This window comes from Dipodomys merriami, unplaced genomic scaffold (assembly GCF_024711535.1).
Source record: "Dipodomys merriami isolate MVZ:Mamm:240054 unplaced genomic scaffold, mDipMer1.0.p SCAF_11, whole genome shotgun sequence".
NCBI lineage: Eukaryota > Metazoa > Chordata > Mammalia > Rodentia > Heteromyidae > Dipodomys > Dipodomys merriami.
Window position 1 is genome coordinate 28623621 of NW_027202382.1, and position 20484 is coordinate 28644104.

General features: G+C 37.7%; 1 protein-coding gene across 2 annotated transcripts in view; it reads left to right on the forward strand.

Annotated features, from left to right (window-relative positions):
- Kiaa1958 (KIAA1958 ortholog) overlaps window positions 1-20484 on the forward strand; it is a 135970-nt gene that overhangs the window by 50029 nt on the left and 65457 nt on the right. For both annotated transcript variants that reach the window (XM_070011773.1, XM_070011782.1), the window contains exon 2: window positions 15082-16273. In XM_070011773.1, coding sequence (XP_069867874.1) covers window positions 15106-16273 — 1168 coding nt within the window. In that variant the 5' untranslated portion in view covers window positions 15082-15105. The remainder of the gene's footprint in view (window positions 1-15081; window positions 16274-20484) is intronic.

Genomic DNA, 20484 nt, shown 5'->3' on the forward strand with positions numbered 1-20484 from the left:
TATATAGTGTAGTGATGAAAAGTGGGCTCTGGAGACAGATGACTGCATTTGGAACTGGGCTCCATTTACCATACTTTGAATTTTTTTCCCCATGTGGTGCAATTTATATACAATAAAATGCATGAATCTAAAAATTGTTTAGATTAATTATATTCCTCACTTTTTTTTTTCTAGGGGATACTGAGGTTTGAATTCAGCTTCCTGCCTCTAGGCAGGTATACCATCACTTGAGCCAAAGCCCCAGCATTATTTTGCTTTATTTTTCATAATGGATGGCCAGACTGCCATTCTCTTACCTGTGGCCTCCTAAATAGCTAGAAACACAGACATAGCCACTATACCTAAGGCTTGCTGATTAAAGTGGGAGTCTCAACTAACTTTTTGTTTGGGCTGGCCTTGAACAGGATCTCTCTGCTTGTGGAATAGCAAGGAGCATGAGGAGCATGAGCAACTGTGCCTGATCCTAAATTGACATATCCTTACATGTTGTATACACCTGTCTAATGCCATTCAGATCAAATTAGCACACCTCTGTTAACCCAGAAAGCTTCCTTTTGCTCCTTCTTACTCAGTACTCACCCCGTAAAGGTGACCAGTATTCTGATTCCTGTCACTGTAGATTCCTTTCCCCATTCTTGAAATTTATAGGATATATTCCTAGACTATTAAACATATATTCCAATGTTGGCCTCTTTCACTGAGTGTAATTTCTGAAGTTCCTTCACTGTAGTTTTCTTATCTGTGGTATGAAGTTCTTTTATCTGTAGTATTTTTTTTCTTTTTTGTCGGTCATGGGGCTTAAACTCTGGGCCTAACTGGTCTCTGAGCTCTTTCTGCTCAAGGCTAGCACACTTTCACTTTGAGCCATAGCGCAACTTCACATTTTCTGGTGGTTAATTGGAGACAAGAGTCTCACAAACTTTCTAGCCTGGGCTGGCTTTGAACCACGCTTCCCAGATATCAGCCTCCTGAGTAGTTTAGGATTATAGATGTAAGTCACCAATGCCCAATGTATGTTCTGTTTTTGCTACTGTATAAATGTACAGTAAAATTTTACTTTACTTTGATTTTGGGTTGTTTCCAGGTTCTGGCTAAAATTAAAACTACTCTTTACATTCTTGTGCTTTTGGTGAACATATTCTTGGTCTTTTTTTTTTTTTTTTCTCTAAAATACCGTCTTGCTATATAGCCCAGGCCGGTTTTGAATTTAGCCTTCTGAGTGCTGGAATTTCCTAGTCCTTTTTGATGAAAACATCATGAACATTAGTTATTGTAGCTTTCAAGCAACACATGTTTTACTTTGAGACAAATATAGTTTTTTAAAAAAAGGAAATTTTGGGGCTGGGAAGGTGGCTCAGTGGTAGAGCACTTGCCTTGCATGCATGAGGCCCTGGGTTCGATTCCTCAGCACCACATAAGCAAAAAAAGAAAAAAGCCAGAAGTGGCGCTGTGGCTCAAGTGGTAGAGCGCTAGCCTTGAGCTGAAGAGCTGAGGGACAGCGCCCAGGCCCAGAGTTCAGGCCCTACAACTGGAACCAAAAAAAAAAAAAGGAAATTTTAGCAAGTGAGAGTGCTGACACCCAAATTTATTAATTCATTTTAATTCAGATATGGAATAGAGCCATTGAAATGGGGTCAGTTGAGAATGGAGTTTCTAGGCCAATTAGAAACCTAGATCTTTCTTCTTAATAAAATACTAGATACTGTACGAAGTGTTTGCCAAAACTTCTTATTTAATATTCATAACCATGTTGAGAGGTGGGTCCCTCAGATCAGATTGCAAATACCTCTAGGGTATACCTAAGTGGCTCATTTCTTCCTTTTGCTATAGGGTAATTTAGTGTATTTTCAAACTTTTGGTGATAATGCCCTGCAGTTTAATATTTTCTTATAGAAACACTACTATGTTTGAGGTCTGAGGAGTTTAGTAGAGTCACTGTCTGCAAAACAGGGAAATTGGGAGGTCAAGTGGCTTGTTTTGTGAGTTTCTCTCCTCATCTTGATATTTTGGTTAATTCAGAAAGAAATTCTGAGGCTTCAGACAATTTGCTATCCTGAGATCTCATATAAAGAATTTTACCTGACTTGTTTCTACCCTGAGCAGATTAAGATTCTTGATCATTTGAATAGTGTTCACTCAGAGGCTTCCTACCAGCAACAATCCAAACTTCTCAGCCCACTTACTTAAAACCACATGAAACAAACACAGTCTGGGGATGAACCTTTGGGAAAACTAAAGGTCCAAATCCTATTAATCCCTTAATGTTTTATGGATACTCAGAAAGTAACTCTACTTCACACACATGTCTTAGCAAAAAGTAACCGTTAAAAAAAAGTGGATGCTGAGTGGTCAGACCTTATAAACACCTTATTTGTTTTGTGTATATGGCATTAATTTTCTCATATTTATACAAAGAATTCAGTAAAGTGCTCAACTTCACTAGCTTTACCATTGAACTGTGACTTTCTTAAGATCACTATGCCAAATCTGATTTATATATGCTGTGCTATGATAGTATTTACAACTTACAGTTAGGTATGATTCATTGTAAATAACAGATGCTAAATAGCTTTAATGGGTAAATACTAGAAATGTCTATCTTAGAAACCTTGTTATCAGCTACTATCATAATATTTATAAGAAATTTTAGCTGAAATACAAAATTATTGGAACATATGTTTGTCCTATAGTGATTATGTTTTCCCTATGGTGTTTGTTTTGCTGTTGTGTCCATTAACTGGTAAAGTATGTGGCTTTTACGCCTTTTTTCATTGGGTCTGTTATCCTAACAAAAATGTCTTCTTTTTCTCTATGTATCCAGAGGAGATCTTCCTTTCTACAGTTCCACAACATATTAGATTTGTTATTTATGGCCTTATGTACAGTATAACAGGGAAAATGTTAGTGACTTGAAAAAGCTAAAAGCCTTTTTGTATACAGGTGGACTTGAATGAAGGTGGGACCTGTGAGACCCTATTCAATGCTTTAATTGTACTGATGAAGACCCCAGAATTTTAATTACTTCTTCACTGTAAAATATATCAAATTGTTTTGCAATTGCTTTATTATGAGTATTTCTATCTAGACGTTATATTCAGTGATATATTTGGTGAGATTAGGGACTGCATCTGTCTTATTAATGCTGCATCCCCAACAGTGAACAGTGTTTGGAAGAAAATAGGTGTTTACTTACTGGTGCTGAATAAATTAATGAATCAAGATTGTTGAATGAACTGCTCAGAGTCACATGGCTGTTTAATAGGCAGCCCACACTTGCTAAATCCCAGTTTGGCATATTAGAAATCCGAGTTTTGTTATCTACTCCATGTCTCTGGAGAGACAAGATCAATGGCAGTGATTCCTTTTCTAAAGTGCTTGCCAAGCTCTGTAACTTACACATTTATACTTGTTGGCTTTCCATATTCAGAGGATTGTTACACTGGATCAAGAAAGACTCCATGTATACTGCCCTCAATTGTGCCAGGAGTCCTTTTCAAAAGAGATTTTTGCTGTTGTTGTTGAGGCTTGAAAGCAGGGCCTAAGATCTGTCCCTGAGTTTTTTTCTCAAGGCCAGTGCTCTGCCACTTTGAGCCACAGTACCACTTTCCATTTTTCTGGTGGTCAATTGGAGATAAAGAGTTCCACGGACTTTTCCTGCCTGGGCTGGATTTGAACCACAATCCTCAGATCTCAGCCTCTTGAGTAGCTTTAATTATAGGTGTGAGCCACCGGTGCCCAGCGTGACTTCTTTTTCTTTTCACAGTTCTAGGGTTTCAACTCAGGCCTTAGGCTTACTAGTCAGATACTCTACCACTTAAACTATACTCCTAATCCTTTTTACTTTGTTATTTATCTAATGAGGTTTTGCTTTTTTTTTTTTTCCCTAGTTGTGGGGCTTGAACTCAGGACCTGGATCTGTCCCTGAACTTTTTCTTCCAAGGCTAGCACTCTACCACTTTGAGCCACAGTGCTACTTCTGGTTTTCTGGTGGTTATTTGGAGATAAGAGTCTCAGCATTTCCTGCCTGGGCTAGCTTCAAACTGGAATCCTCAGATCTCAGCCTCCTGAGTAGCTAGGTATGAGCCACCAGCTTTGCTTTTTTTCCTACTGGGTTTTTGTTTCTTTGTCCAGGCCAGCCTGGACCATGATCTTATGTTTCCTACATAGCTAGAATGTACTATGTTAATTTTCTCATTTTTTTTATTGTTTGTTTGTTTGTTTTTTGGTCAGTTGTGGGGCTTGAACTCTGGGCTTGGGCGCTGTCCCTGCACTCTTCAGCTCAAGGCAAGCACTCTACCACTTGAGCCACAACACCACTTCCGGATTTCTGGTTGTTTATTGGAGATAAGAGTCTCAGGGACTTTTCCTGCTCAGGCTGGCTTTGAACCGTGATCCTCAGATCTCAGCCTCCTGAGTAGCTAGGAATACAGGCATGAGCCACCAATGCCCAGCAATTTTCTCATGTTTATACAAATATATACATGCATGTACTGCTAGGTTTTATTAACTGAGACAGGTTCTTGCAAACTTTATGACCAGGCTGGCCTCCAGCCATGATTCTCCTATTCTGCACCTCCTGAATAACCAGGATAGTCATCATAATCAAAACCTTTTTTTTTCCTTCCTTCCTTCCTTCCTTCCTTCCTTCCTTCCTTCCTTCCTTCCTTCCTTCCTTCCTTCCTTTTTTTTTTTTTTTTTTTTTGGTGTATTTGGAGACCTTTCTGTTAGGCACTAATAGAACCAGAACCAGGGCTTAGGATTCTCGCTGGACTTTTTTACTCAGGGCTGGTATTCTGCCACTTGAGCCCTGTGTCCAGTCTGGCCATTTAATTGGAAATAGAATATTGAGGGTTTTTCTCCTTGATTTGGCTTTGAACCACTATCCTCAGATCTCAGCCTCTTGAGTAACTAGGATTACAGACATGAGCCACTGGTGCCGAGTCAACTTTTTCATTTTTAAAGATAGTAAAACATCAAGTCCATGGAAAAGAAAACTTTTCAAGTTGCTCTCTAATTTATAACCTTGTTTTTCAGTTTACTTTTTCTGAAGTCAGAAGAGTACGTGAGCAGTCAAAAATTCTGCTTAGGCCCAAAGAAGCATAGGTCCCATGGTTTCCCTTATTTGCAATATCTAGTATAGGTATGAGTCAAGCGGAAAAGGTCAGATAATGTGATGTTAGGAAAATGAACCCTTAAATATGTATTTTAATGTTTTCGTTTCTTTCATGCATGTGTTTCTAACGCATTTATAAGATTATTTCTTTGTTGCTTTGTATGTCCCTCCCCCACAGTGTAACCCCCGCTTTCACTATATTTGATGTCAGTATAACATGTGGAGGAGATGGGGACAAACAAGTCGTTTAAGGATTCAGGTGGACCTGTTGCAACAATGAGAAGTACAAAATGTCATGTCAAAACCAGCTTTACAATGTCAGTGTGGGGGGGGGGAGGGGGGTATAATTGGGTGGGGGGAGGGGGGTAAAATTGGGTGGGGGGAGGGGGGAGGCGGGGAAGGGAAGTGAAGGGTAAACAAAGGAGGAGGCTGCAATGCTTGGTAAGAAATGTATGCATTATCCTGCCCATGTAATTGTAGCCCCCCTGTACAGTATGTTCTCAAATAAAATAAAATACAATTAAAAAAAAAATTCTGCTTAATGTTAAATTCACTAACCTGAAGAATTGGACTGTTAAAAAGCATTTATGAAACCCCAAATAGTAGATTGTCAGATTTGTCTGAGAGACTACAGACTGGCTTTGAACTGTGATCCTCACATCTTAGCCTCCTGAGTTGCTAGAACTGTAGGTATGAGCCAACAGTACCCTACTCCAAATTTGTCTCTTTGCACAAAATAATAAGTGTGCCCCAGTTTTCATTGTATCGTTCACCTATGAATCCAATACTACCTACAGTCACCTTTTGGCCACATGATAATTGTTTCAGTTATGCATGAAACGAATTAAGTATTTGCAGAATTCACAGTATTAAGAGATAATGGGAAAAGAATGAACAGTCTAGAAAGGAATAAATTCCTGCCAAATCTTAATATATACTGTTCTATTTAAATGTGTATCTTTCTGTACTGTATTAGTCTGTAGTCATATGAAATGCTATGTCCTTTTTTTCTTGGCATTTGTCACTTAGCAGAAAGATGCATATAGATGGAAATGTTCTCATCATTTTTGAAACATGCCTCTTTAACGCTTTGGATTTGCGCTGCTGTTTGCCAAAAGGGAGCTTTTCTACTTACTTTAGCATCATGGAGGTAAACTAGAAGAGCCGGCTTCCTTCTGGGAGGAATTTGGTGTTTGTTTTATTTTCAGTCACCTTTTTAAGCAACTATTTCATTAATGATGGACTTTCTATTAGTGAATTTTGGAGAATAATGGCTGCAGTTCTTGGACATAGACCCTCGTTAATTGGATGTTGTTGATATGTTAAACACTGAATTTATCAGATGCATTTTTAGTCTCCTAATTTTTTAAGGTGAACTATGCAGATTTATTAAAGCAAGATAAAGTGAAAATAGCACTCCTCAGTGTATGAGTGGTGGGCCTGAGCAAGAAAGCTCCAAATTAGTCTTTCCTGAATGAAGTCACTTCAGAGTACCAAATAATACAATGTCTTTGAGTTAGAAACTAAAACTATAACTTGATTTGAGGCTGGAAATTTTCTGTAGTTTGGATGACCTAGAAAGAAATGAAGTTTGAATTGAGAATGTGTGATTGTTGGTTGTCATGTACTCCTATTATGCTGAGTTTTTATATTTCTCAGTGCTCTGCATTTTCATGCCTGGAATACTCTTCATTTTCCCTGCCTTGTGTAATTTCATCATCCACAGTGCTTTTGCATTGTACATTTCTCTATCATAGTCTATGGCAGGCTGCATTTCTCTTGTTCTGTTTAGATTTTGAACTGCTATAGTGTAAGCTCTGTAAAGACAAAATATCTTCTCAGTGTAACATTGAATCTTCAGTGTCTTTGCATAGTATTTTCTACATGGTAGTCTTAAGAGATTCAAAATGAATTAATGGCTTTGAGATTCCCCTCACAAATGTTTTTCAGCATTTTTATAATGAGAATTATGTGCCCCTCACTCCCATACTCACATGTTAAAAGTCCTAACCCTCGGTACCTCAGAATATAACTGTATTTGGAGATAAGATCCTTAAAGAGGTAGTTAAGTTAAAATGAGACTTTTCTGTTAGGTCCTAACCCAGTGTATCTGTGTGTACTATTATAAGAAGAAATTTGGGCAGACGTGTACACACAGACTGCAGGCTGTGAGAAGATCATAGAAGACCTTAGTTCATCTAGAAACTTAGAAGAACTCAGTCCTGCTGAATGATGCGGTGAGAAAATAACTTCCCTTTGTTTAAGGCACCTACTTGTGGTATTTTGTTATGGCAGCCCTAGCAAACTAATACAAGCAGATCTCAAATATTTAGATGGCCAGATTTATATATAGTGTTCTTTTTTTCTGAAATGCTGAGGAAAAGATTTCATTCAAGATGAACATTCCTTTCTATTGTTTGATAACTAAACTCACTAAAGACATTGTGTGACTAACAACTCTCCTTCCAATCCCTCATTTCTCTCCGAGTAAAGTTCAGGGCAGATAGGTTGGCCTGAACTTCCCATTCTGTTTTCAGGCAAAAGGCAGATAGGTCAAGTAAGGTGTAAGGCAAGTGTGTTGTCCTGTGGAATGCCATGCTTAATTCTCCCAGAGACTATGTGCGACAGAACATGTGAAGGCCACCTCAGGAAGTTTGATATCTAGCATTTTTATTTGTTACCTGTATGACCATTTTCACTTCTCAATCTCCAACACCCAGAGGTCAAACTGATACATTAGAGCCAAAAGCAACAAGTTCAGGAAAGCACTTATTACTGAAGATACTAAATGAGCTCAAAGGTGGTCTTGCTGGAGCCTGTGAAAAGCCAGTTTTTCTTTGAAGAACATGCAAAGTTTGAACAACTCTAGCCTGCTATTAAACTCATGCTATTAAACTTAGGCTATTAAATTAATGCTTGACTATACAGGCTTTCTCAAGTTAGGAAAATGGTGTCTTAGTGTGATAAAATGTATACAACTCAAAAGTTACTATTTAATAGCAAGTATTTTAGTAGCACTGAGTACATTCACATTGTTGTGTAACCACCTTCACATCTACAGAACTTCAGAACTTTTCATTGTTCCCCAAACTGAAAATAGACTGTACTATTCCTGGCCCCTCCATCCCTAGACATATACTATTTCACTTTCTGTCTCTTTGAGTTTGATTATTCCAGGTATCTCATGAAAGAGGAATTGTACGGTATTTTTCCTTTTGTAGCTGGTACATTTTAGCATAATGTCTTTAAGTTTCTGGTACATGTTATAACATGTATGAGAATTTCATTCTTTTTAATGTTGATTGCTCAGGCTTAACTGGGAAAATGAATAGAAAACAATGAGAAGTGTTTTTTTCACTTTATATTTAACAAAACATTGGGATTTCTGAAAAGTTTAAAAAATTATATTTAACAGTGTTTGAATAATCAAAATCGAGCTAATCCTTAGAATGAACGAGAAGTGATTCAGATGTTCACTTTGGTTCTAACAAAATCATATGATTGCTTCATCAGTTATATTTCACTCAGCCAGGTCAAGAACAGAGAGGTACTTTTGCAGAAATATCCTTTGGCTTGTTCAGTTCTCCCAAGAGCCCCTCAGTTCACAGAGAATCAATTCTCTTTTGAAGTACCTTTTATATCATCCTAAGAATTCTCCACAATTGCTTTCTGGTCTAATTGCTATCTGGCCTAACTGTGCTAGTCATTCCTTTGTTAAACTGTCTATGCATGTGATTAAAGCAGTTTTCTAATATTTTTCAGCAGTTTGTCCAAAGCTTGCATCTGGCCAAATTTGTAAATTTATTTTATATTATCCTGCTTTTATGTACTCTGATGTTTGTAGCATCCAGAGTGACATAAATAGGTTCCAAAAAAAGTATACTAGTATGTAGGGGTAAATTTCAGCAATAATTGGTGAGATTATTGGGAGTCATTTTTCATATGACAGCTTTCGCTTCACGGTCTTAGGTCATCATTAATGAGCATTTGGGTATCGAAGAACCCTCTCCCTTAAAGTCATCATACTGTAAAGTCTCAAAGTTCAAACTGGCAGAGGATTAAGGATCTTTGGTTTTTCACATTTTCAGTTCTCTTGTTTCTAATGCTGAGTCAGCTTACATTGTATTGAAAGTAATCCATCTTTGGTGTTCACAGGCCTAATGTGTTTAATATAAATAGAGAAGTATACTGTGGACCTGTGGGAACCACATCTGTGTCAGGCAGTCCCCTATAAGTCACTTTTCACTGGAGAATTTTTTAAAATAAAAAATTGGTGTTTTCTCCCACATCCTCATTGAACAGTGATGTTGAAATATGTAGTAACAGTTAACTAGCAAGAAATCATGAACATAAATACAATTGTTTTTACCAGTTTAAAAACAAGGATAATTCTCCTTTTCACTCTCCATCACTTTAGTCAGGTCCACTGGGAGTGTGAAGCACTGGCTACAGCTCTTAAAGTAGGCATGGGGTTTGGACAGCGTAGCACATCCTTTCTTCTGATGGGATGCAGGGAGAGGAACCCCAAACCTGATGAGGCAGGGAACATTACTCAAGAGGTGGTGGTGTATAACATTTTAAGCTAAGATTACAGGTGAACCACTAGTGTCTGGCTTGCTGCAGGATTTTTTTAATATACATTTTTATTGTCAAGATACTGTACAGTTACATGAGCAAGGTAATGAGTCCATTTCCTATCCATCATTATTACCCCCTCTTTTGTTTTTCCCCTACCATCCCTTCCCTTCCCACCTCCCCAACTTCTCCCCCCCCCAAAGTTGTAAATTTTGTTTTCAACCTAGTGTCTTCTGTATCTTGTTGTTACAGTGGGTCATCCTGTATCCTTATTTCAGCATTTTGTTGTTTCCCTTCCCCTCCCCAAATTAGAAAAATGTATATACAAGATGCAGGACACCAGAATCAAATACAGTGACAACAGGGATTATACCATGGGGGAAGAACATATAAAGAAACAAAAAAAAATCACATAGTACATTAAAAAGAACAGCAAGAAAGAAAAATCTCTTGTGTCCTTATCTTGGGGTTTATTTCGCTTAGCATCAGCTTATATGGTCATATGTACATAGCTTTTGACCTTTTCTGCTTGTCCTAGACATAGTTATTGTTGCAGGATTTTTAAAGGTAGATTATATACATCTGCTTACTAGATTTACAGATGGATAAAATCATCAGCTAGTGAAACTACCATTAGAAAGGAGAAGTGCTGGAGCCATTGAAGAACTTAATTCTGAACATAAAAGACAGGATGAACCACTGATGTGGTTCAGAAATAGCAACTGTAATGTAAGATTCATCAACATAGAGACACTTGTAAATGTAACTTATAACATGAGAAAGAAAAGATGTTATGTGTGTTGCTGACTAAATACTTGATACTATGAATTTAATATCCTTTGCAATAAGAAACGTAAAATTTGAGCATGGTTAACAATTTTATTAAGAATAAATATTAGCCGGGCGCTGGTAGCTCACGCCTGTAATCCTAGCTACTCAGGAGGCTGAGATCTGAGGATCGCGGTTCAAAGCCAGCCCGGGCAGGAGAGACCGTGAGACTCCTATCTCCAATAAACCACCAGAAAACCGGAAGTGGCGCTGTAGCTCAAGTGGTAGAGCGCTCGCCTTGAGCTGAAGAGCTGAGGGACAGCGCCCAGGCCCAGAGTTCAAGCCCCATGACCGACAAAAAAAAAAAAAAAATAAATATTATATGGCATAATGAGTGACCAGGTATAGTGGCTTAAGGTTATAATCCTACAAAGGCGAAGATTGGGGGATCTTGGTTTGAGGCTAGACCCAGCATTGGGTCGAGACTCTGTCTCAACCAATAGCTAGGTGCTGTAGCACATGCCTACTATTTCATCTACAGGAAAAGCACCAGGGCTGGTTGTAGTGGAGTGTACTATTATATCCATCAAAAGGGGAAAGCACAAGAGAGTACCAGAGGCTCATAACTGTAATCATAGCTACTCAGGAGGCTGAGATCTGAGGATCACAATTCAAAGCCAGCTGGGGCAGGAAAGTCAGTGAGACTCTTATCTCCAATTAACCACCCGAAATCCAGAAGTGGCCTGGTGGCTCAATTTGGTAGAGCACTAGCCTTGAACAAAAAGAACTCAGAGAGAGTGCCTAGTCCCTGAGTTCAAGCCCCATAACCAAAATGAAAATGGAGGAAGAGCACAAACAGGAGGATTGCAGCCCAGGCTGGCCCAGAAGAAATTGAGAGCCTATCTTGGAGTAACCCCCCAAAAGGGTAGTAGGATGTTTCAAGTTGTAGAACACTTGCCTTGTAAGTGCAAGACTCTGAATTCAAGCCTGTTACCCCCCCTCCCCCCAACACACACACATACACTCCTCACACACAATGATCTGACATACTGGATGCTTTGGCATAAAAATTAGGAATTGAAAGCCATCAAGATAAGGAGAGATTTGCCTTCCCCGAAATAGAAGCATATTTAGCTACACAAATTTCATTGGTAAGGCATTAATTATAAAATAAAGTTATAAACAAGAGTATAAAATAAATCAGAAATAAAATCTATTAGCCCTATTACCAGTGTCCTGAAATTCAAGTTCTCTTAATGCCTCTAAGCCTATTTTAGTGTTTCTAAAATATTTCATTTTATGAATAAAAGTAGGTTACGCACATTCCCAGCATTATCACTGACTCACCATTTCCACTGAAAAAAATTGTATCATTTTCAATACTTGCCATCTCCATTCCTAAAAATGAGAATCAGAATAGAGTGGCTGTTAAAATGAATCACACAGTAGCTTGAAATCTCATTCCCAAGAGAAAATATTTCACAATAATGAAACAGACCTGTCCTTACTTCCTAAGACTGAGTGAAAATGAAGGAATTTAACTTGTATAACATTTTGTACCAAAAATGTTATGTAATATGAACTTAACACATTTGAAATGTTAATTTAGGGTTGAGCACGGTGGTTCATATGATTCTTGCTTTAATTTCAGCTACTCTGGAGGCAGAGATTGGAAAACTATGGTTAGCCCAGGCACAATGTTAGAGACTCTGTTTCAAACAAGAAGTCAGGAAGTGGTACACATGCCAGTCATCTCAGAAATGGAAGAGACCACCAGTTAGAATTGTTGTCTGAGGCCAGCCCTGAACAAAAAATGTCTGTTTTCATCTGAAAAAATAACGAAGCAAGAAAAGACTGATGCATGGCTCACATGCTAGATCACATGCTTAGCAGGTGCAAGGCCCTGAGTTCAAACCCCAGTACTGCAAAATAATATGTTAACTTGAGGCTTATGATGAAAGAAAATTCATCACCATCTGAATGTTTCATCTTTTTCTGTAAGCTTTAGAGTGATCTCAGTACTAAAACTTAGAAACTTTGTAAAACTTAATTTTAAAAAATAGTTGAAATGAGTTCTTATAATTGACCCAGCCCTAGCTGATGGTTCATGTCTGTAATCTTAGCTATTCAGGAGGCTGAGATCTGAGGATCATGGTTCAAAGCCAGCCCTGGCAGGAAAGTCTGTGAAACTTCTTCAGTTAACCACCAGAAAACCGGAAGTATCACTGTGGCTCAAGTGGTAGAGCGCTAGCCTTAAGCTGAAGAGCTGAGGGACAGCACTCAGACCCAGAATTCAAGCCCCACAACCGACCAAAAAAAAAAAAAATTGAACCAGCCCTACAGCAAGTTCTGCACAGAGTTGAAAGGGGCTGTTGGGACTCACGATGACTCCTAGGATTTGTGCTTCAGCAGCTGAGGCATGGCAATATAATAAGATGTTACCATGGTTATTAATTGTCAGGGTATGTATCTGATAACCTGATTCACAGGAGTGGAGGAGATCATCATCTTATGAGACTATAATGTGAGAAGAAAAAAACATTAATAAACTCTAGTTTTAAAGATGAAAAAGAAGTGCTGAGCCTCAGCAAATGGAGCTCACAGATGATAAAGGGAATACCATGGGACCCAAGGGAAGGGAGTACCATGGGGCAGGGAACATTTGAGAACTGCTGAGCAGCCAAGAGAAGAGGATTGGGGTCTATGGATTGAATTTCTTTTCTTTTCTTTCTTTTTTACCCCCTGCCAGTCCTATGGCCTGAACTCAGTGCCACGGCACTATCCCTGAGTTTCTTTTGCTCAAGGTTAGCCCTCTACCACTTGAGCCACAGTGCCACTTCTGGCTTTTTCTGTTTATGTGATACTGAGGAATCAAACCCAGGGCTTCATGCATGCTACACAAACATTCTACCACTAAGCCACATTCCCATTCCTTATTGAATTTCTTGACATGGAAATTGTTGATGATGTTGGCTAGAACAGTTCTAGTGGAGTATGGAAAGTCACATGTATTTTTACCTTGTTTTCTGGAATCTGGGATCAGCATGCCTTTAGTTTACTTACCAAGTTGAGATGTATTTTCAGCATCCAATACAGATTTGTTATTTTAAAAACATTGTTACTGCCTTAATTCTTGGGCATTTTATCAGGAGAATAAAAACATATGAATTAAAGGCAGTTAAAAATATTCATACATATTTATGTTTTCTTTTACCTCTTTGAGTGGATTGTGAACAGTAAATCATGTCAGTCATCCCATTGATGAGAAGATCACTTGTAAGTGTGGATGAATTAGTATTGCTGTTTGAACAATTTGAAAAAAATGGAATGCCATTATAATTTTCATCCTTTTCTGATCTCATATATATATATATATATATATATATAATAAAAATATATACTCAAAAGCTGGGCATGGTTGTAAATGCCTGTAATCCTAGCATTTGGTAGGCTGTGGCAAGAGGATTGTGAACTTCAAGTTTGGCCTGGGCTACATAGTAAGACTTTACCTCAAAAAAACTGAAACTCCTACACACAATGTTAACTGTAAAAGTTGAGAACATGAAAGTCAGGTACTAATGGCTCAGTTACTCACCAAGCTGAGATCTGAGGATATCAGTTTGAAGCCAGCCTGGGCAGGAAAGTCCATAAGACTCTTAGGTCCAGTTAACCACCAAGTAAGCCAGAAGTGGAGCTGTGGCTCAAGTGGTAGAGGCCTTGAGTTCAAGCCCCAATATTGGCATGCACACACACACATATACACACAGAGAGAACATGAAAAATTAGTTATTAAGACTGTTGAGGTATTTAGCCAGGCTATAGTGGCTCACACCTGGTATATTTTAAGAAATTCTAAACACATAAACCAGTCTTTCTCTCTTATCTACATTTCTACTTTAGCCAGAGTTGAACAACAAGGAATATAAATGAAATAAATCCCTAAATTGTTAGAATATGAAGATAATGTAAGATCATAACATTTTAGACTTAGCGATAGTGACTTGTTTAGGCCACAGAGCCCAGTTCCCAACTGGTACAACCAGTCAGAATTTTCTCCATTTACTGTGTTGCTTCATGCATTCTGGTTGCTCACTTTGTGAACATTGTGTCTGTACTCAAAGTTTTAGATTACAGAGATTTCAAATTTTGGACTAGAGTTGTTCAACCTGTAATACATGAGCAACCAGAAGATATAAAGCAGCACAGTATATGGAGAACATTCTGACGATGTTTGAGTTGGAAGCTGGGTTCTGTGGCCTGGATAAGTCACTATCCCTTAAGTCTAAAATGGTATGATCTTACATTATTTTCATGGTTTAACAATTTAGAGATTTAATTTATATTCCTTGTTGTTCAACTTTGGGTAAAGTGAAAATGTAGAGAAGAGAGAAAGACTGTTTTATGTGTTTTGAGCTTCTTAAAACACAGCAGGTGTGAGCCACCAGTACTTGGCTGAACACTTATATTCTTTTTCGGCTCCTGTCCAATCCAGGGATATTAACTAGGTACAATTTTGAAGTGCATTTTTCTTTTTTAATCCAAATGATCATGGATGGAAGAAATTAATTGTGATATGGGAATGTCTTAGGTAATAATGGATTCTTATTTTGATTATTTCCCTTTAGGAAAGACACTGCTGATCCTGTAACATGGAGGATTGTCTTCATACCTCATCTGAAAATCTGTCCAAATTGGTCAGCTGGGCCCACAGCCATGGGACCATTTGCAGCCTCATTCCAAACCTGAAACATTTGCTTTCTGAAGGTTCCCATGGGAACCTGACCGCAATGTGGGGCTGCAGTGCTGGTCATGCTTACCACTGGCCACTGACAGCTACTTGCAGAGCTGGATCCCAAGAGAGGGTCTGTTTCCAAGACAACCGAAGTTTTAACTCTGATAGCCCTAGTATAATCGGGGTACCTTCTGAGACACAGACTAGCCCTGTTGAAAGGTACCCTGGGAGAGCTGTGAAAACAAAGCTAGATTGTAACCGGACCAGAGACTCTTGTGACTTCTCCTATTGCAGTGAGCCCTCAGAGGTGGATGAAGCTGTGGAAGAGTATGAAGATGAAAACACCCTGTTTGATATGGTTTGTGAGTCTTCCGTTACAGATGAGGATAGTGACTTTGAACCCCAAACCCAAAGACCTCAAAGCATTTCTCGCAAAAGGCCCATAGTTCCGTCTTCCCTTCATTCAAGTTCCCAGACACAGATGGTTGATGAATGCAGTAATGATGTCATCATCAAGAAAATCAAACAAGAGATTCCAGAAGATTACTACATTGTAGCAAATGCAGAGCTGACTGGAGGGGTAGATGGGCCAGCCCTTTCATTGACCCAAATGGCAAAACCCAAGCCTCAGACTCATGCTGGTCCTTCCTGTGTAGGGTCTGCTAAGCTGATTTCCCATGTAACATCAGCCATCAGCTCAGAACTAGACCCACATGTTATGTCAGCATCCCCCTCTGTGATCTCCAGACCACTCATCCCAAAGACTGCCAGGGTATCTCTGGCATCACCAAACAGAGGACACCCTGGTACCCATGGCACCAACCAGCAGGTGGCCATGCAGATGCCTGTGAGCACATCTCATCCTAACAAACAGATCAGTATCCCTTTGTCTGCCCTGCAGCTGCCTGGACAGGATGAGCAAGTTGCTTCTGAGGAGTTCCTGCCTCATCTGCCCAGCCAGGTCTCCTCCTGTGAGGTAGCCCTTTCTCCTTCCGTTAACACAGAGCCGGAAGTGAGCTCCAGTCAGCAGCAGCCCCCAGTCGCTCCAACTATTACCACTGAGGCCACAGCACAGTGCATACCAGGTATGACACAAGGCGGCAGAGTCTCTCATCCATGTACCTCACAGAATTTTGCGCCATCAGCATTTCTAAAACTATTATTTTGGTTTGCTAAGGTGCAGCCCCTCTTTATTTTCATAAAGACAAAAATAATGAAATATATCACATCAGGAGCTACTATGAAAGAAACAATCTGAATGAATTAAGGCCATTTATCCTTGATAAGTTGATGTACCTTAGAGATAGGCGCAGCTCTAAGTTTGTGAGTATGATAGTACAAGACTAGCTTTAACACTGATAGCTCCTGAAGCTGGATTTCTTCATAGTGAACTTATTTTTGGGAAAAAAATAATGTTCTCCTATCAATGTTAAGGTTTTAACTGCTGTTTGATGTCAAATGGTGTTGGGGAAGGTATATTAATGACAGTAGAGCTAATTAACACCAATTATTTAGTGTGGTAGCTAAAAAGAATCGTTTAAAGCAACAGATATGTCTATAAGAAGTGCTTTGATTTTTTTTCTCCTATAATTTAAAAGAATAGAGTAACTTACATTTCTGGAATATGTCAGCCTAACTGGAGTAGATGAGAGGAGAGTGAAATAATTATTCAAGGCCCTGGTACCTTTAATCCTAATGTTCTAATGTCTTTCTTTCAAATGTTCAATGTCTATTTAATTTGGAGTATTGTTTCATAGAGGAGATTTAGGTTCCCATGCTTTTGGATTTGCACTTCAAATTCAATAGGCCAGAAGTAGAACCATGCACAAGGATGAACAGATGTGAAGAAAATATAGAAAGCAGATCTCTTTTGCACATTTTGGTCCTTCTCAAAAAATACATGTATTTTGAGGAAAAGCCTCTTAGAAGCCTGAGTCAGTGTCTTTAGCCTGAAACTTCTTAGAGTTAAGTTGCTTTTATAAACATGCTTTTCCAATTTTGGTGTCAATTTTAAGATTCCCCAAAGGGAATTGCCCATTTATGTTTTTCCTAGCACATTCATGTTATTGATAAAATATATACTAATGTCATTTAGATGCTATTTAATAATAATGTTGACAGGTACCAGGGGCTTATACCTAAAATCCTAGCTACTCAGGAGGCTGAGATCTGAGACTTTAGGTTCAAAACCAGCCAAGGCAGAAAAGTGTATGAGATTTGTTCACTAATTAACCACCAAAAGGCCAGAAATGGAGCTGTGGCTCAATTGGTCGAGCATTAGCCTTAAGCAAAAAAAGCTAAGGCATAGTGCAAGGCCCTGAGTTCAAGCCCTAGTACTGGTACAAAGAAGAAGAAGAAGAAAATTATGCTTGTCAGTTAATTTTTTTTCTTTTTAAACTAACAACTTTATTGTGATAATTCATATACCATGCACAATTAAGTATGTTTGCCATATCAAATCTCACGTTTTTATCTCTCCTAAAAGAAGCCCTATACTTATTAGTAGTTTATTTTTCCTGCTCTCCCTAGTCCCTGGCAACTACTGATCAATCTACTTTCTGTCTTTATGGATCTACTTATTCTGTATATTTCATATAAATGAGTCATATACAATATAATTATGTCAGACTGTCTTCTACATTTATCATAATATTTTCAAGTTAGTATTTATTACTTTTTATTTCCAAGTAAGATTTTGTTGTATGAATATACCCTATTTTTCTTTTCATCAGTTTACAGGTATTGGATTGTTCCTTCTTTTGTCTTTTATAACAGTCCTATGAATATAAAGTTCTGGTATGGATATATCTATATTTGTTTTGTTTGGGTAACTAACTATGAGTGGACTTGCTGGGCCCTATGATAGTAACTCAATGTTTAACTTTTTGAGAGCTTCCAAACAGTTTTACCAGGCACAAAAATCCCATTGTTTTCGTGTTGCCATCAAGTCATTTTTCTGTGTTTTTAGAAAATTATCTATACTATTGTGTGTGTAAGGTGGTAGTTTGTTTTACAGTTTTGACTTGCATTATCTTAATGATTAATCATATTGAGCTTTTTTCATGCTTATTGGTCATTTGTATATTTTTTGAGAAATGTCTGTATAAATCCTTAATCCTTGTCTTTTTATAGGTGAGTTTTAAAAGTTCTTAAAGTATTCTGGATCTATTAAGTCCTTAACCAGATGTATGACTTGCAAATACTTTTTCCCCTTTTGTAGGTTGTCTTTTTCTTTCTTTAAGTAACTTTTACTTTAATAATTCAATAATAATGTAGTCTTTGGCTTACTCTTCATACTCCTAGGCACATGTTACATTATGCTAGTGAATGTCTTTGCACAGTAAATTTAATTATATATATATATATGTTTATGTATATATACATATACATAGATATAAGTGATACCTTTTTCTTAAATACATGGTTTATTTATATATCCCATTCCTTTTACTTTTTCATTTTTATTTTCATAAGTAGGAGACATAGTCTACAAGAATTTTCTGCATAGTTTATCTTTAAGAATATAATTCATAAATGTATTTTACAAATTGGTGTAGTACACTCAAGCAATTTAGTAAGTGATGTTGATTTTTTTCTCACACTAACTTAACTCTGCAAAGTGTGATGCAAAAATATTGAGCACCAGAAATTTTATCCTTTTTACATTATTTTATACTATTTTCTTCCCTTATGGATAGTGTATTTCTTGTAATAGCTGTAAAAAGCAGACATGGCCAAAGATAGTACATAATGTATACATTCATTAACTGTGATTTGACTTTACTCTCTCACAAGAGTTGGTTTGGCTTGGCTTGGAGGTGAACCCATCAGAGCAGAAAGAAGAGTAGTGGTAATGAGTTTTCTAAGCAGTGGTCCTCTCTATAGAATATGATTCATGGTTTTGTGGAAGGATATCATATTGCCAATATATCAGTAACTTTAGAGAAACACTATTTTAACTGGGAATGTCAATGAGACAAAATTGACTGTCATTTTTTTTCAATTTTTTATTGTGAAAATACTGTACAGAAGGGTTACAATTACATGAGAAGGTAATGAGTACATATCTTATCAAGCATTGTTGCCTCCTCATTTTTTAATGAAAGATTTTATATATATGTGTGTGTCTGTATATATACAATATGTGTTTATCTTTGTGGCTGACCATTTTTTTTTTTTTTGGTTGGGTGCACTCAGAGCCTGGGTGCTGTCCCAGAGCTCTTCTGCTCAAGGTTAGCGCTCTACGTAGCACTTTGAGCCACAGTGCCACTTCCATAATTTGTTTTTTGGTTACTAGAGTCCATGCTAAGGTTCTGTATTCTAAAGTTTATTTGTGATTATATATTATAGTAGCTAATCTTCATTTAAACAAAGATTTTTAAAAAGCATAATGTCTACCATATGACAGTGTAAGTAAATGACTGTATAAATGGATCTTATAAAATTAATATGTAAAGCATATTTGGGATCAAGCTAAACAGAAAGGTTCTGGAAGAACTAGCTTAAAGCTATACCCAGCTCTTAATATAGATACTATACAAACGAGTCTTTATCATGTCATTGCAGAAATATTGCATATCTTAGAATAATATTTTTAAAACAACTTGATAGATTTGCTACTGAGTTAGCAAGAAACAAAGAGCTATTAGGCCTGGGAAGGTGGCTCAGGTGGCTGGTAAAGCGCTTGCCTTGCATGCCTGAGGCCCTGGGTTTGATTCCTTAGTACCACATAAGCAAAAAGAAAAAAGCTGGAAGTGGTGCTGTGGCTCAAGTGGTAGAGCACTAGCCTTGAGCTGAAGAGCTGAGGTACAGCGCCCAGGCCCAGAGTTCAGGCCCCATGACTAGACCCCCCCCCCAAAAAAAAGAGCTATTATTCCATTTTGTTGAGTTGTACTAATTTTATTTAAATTCTGTCCCCTTAACAGAAAATCCATCCTTATTTCTGTTCAGAACTGAATTTATATTCATAAAATGTTAATCAAGGTGCAAATAAAGTTATTAATTTTCATGTCATGCCTGCCATACTGCTCAATACAAATTTTAACAAAAAAAAATAAGTGGATACATAATATTAGAGGAGTTATTGATTATCTAACCATAGCTCAGATTCCATTAGCTTTCAGGTTTTTACACAAATTTAGGGCATTTGTCATAATGATATTAGATCCCTATTGCATCATGGGTTACATTTTATGTATATGTGTATATTTCTTAAATATACTGACTTAAGAATTGTATAAGAATATTTTATTAATTAGCACTTCTCAGAAGTTTTATGATAGCAAATGATCAATTT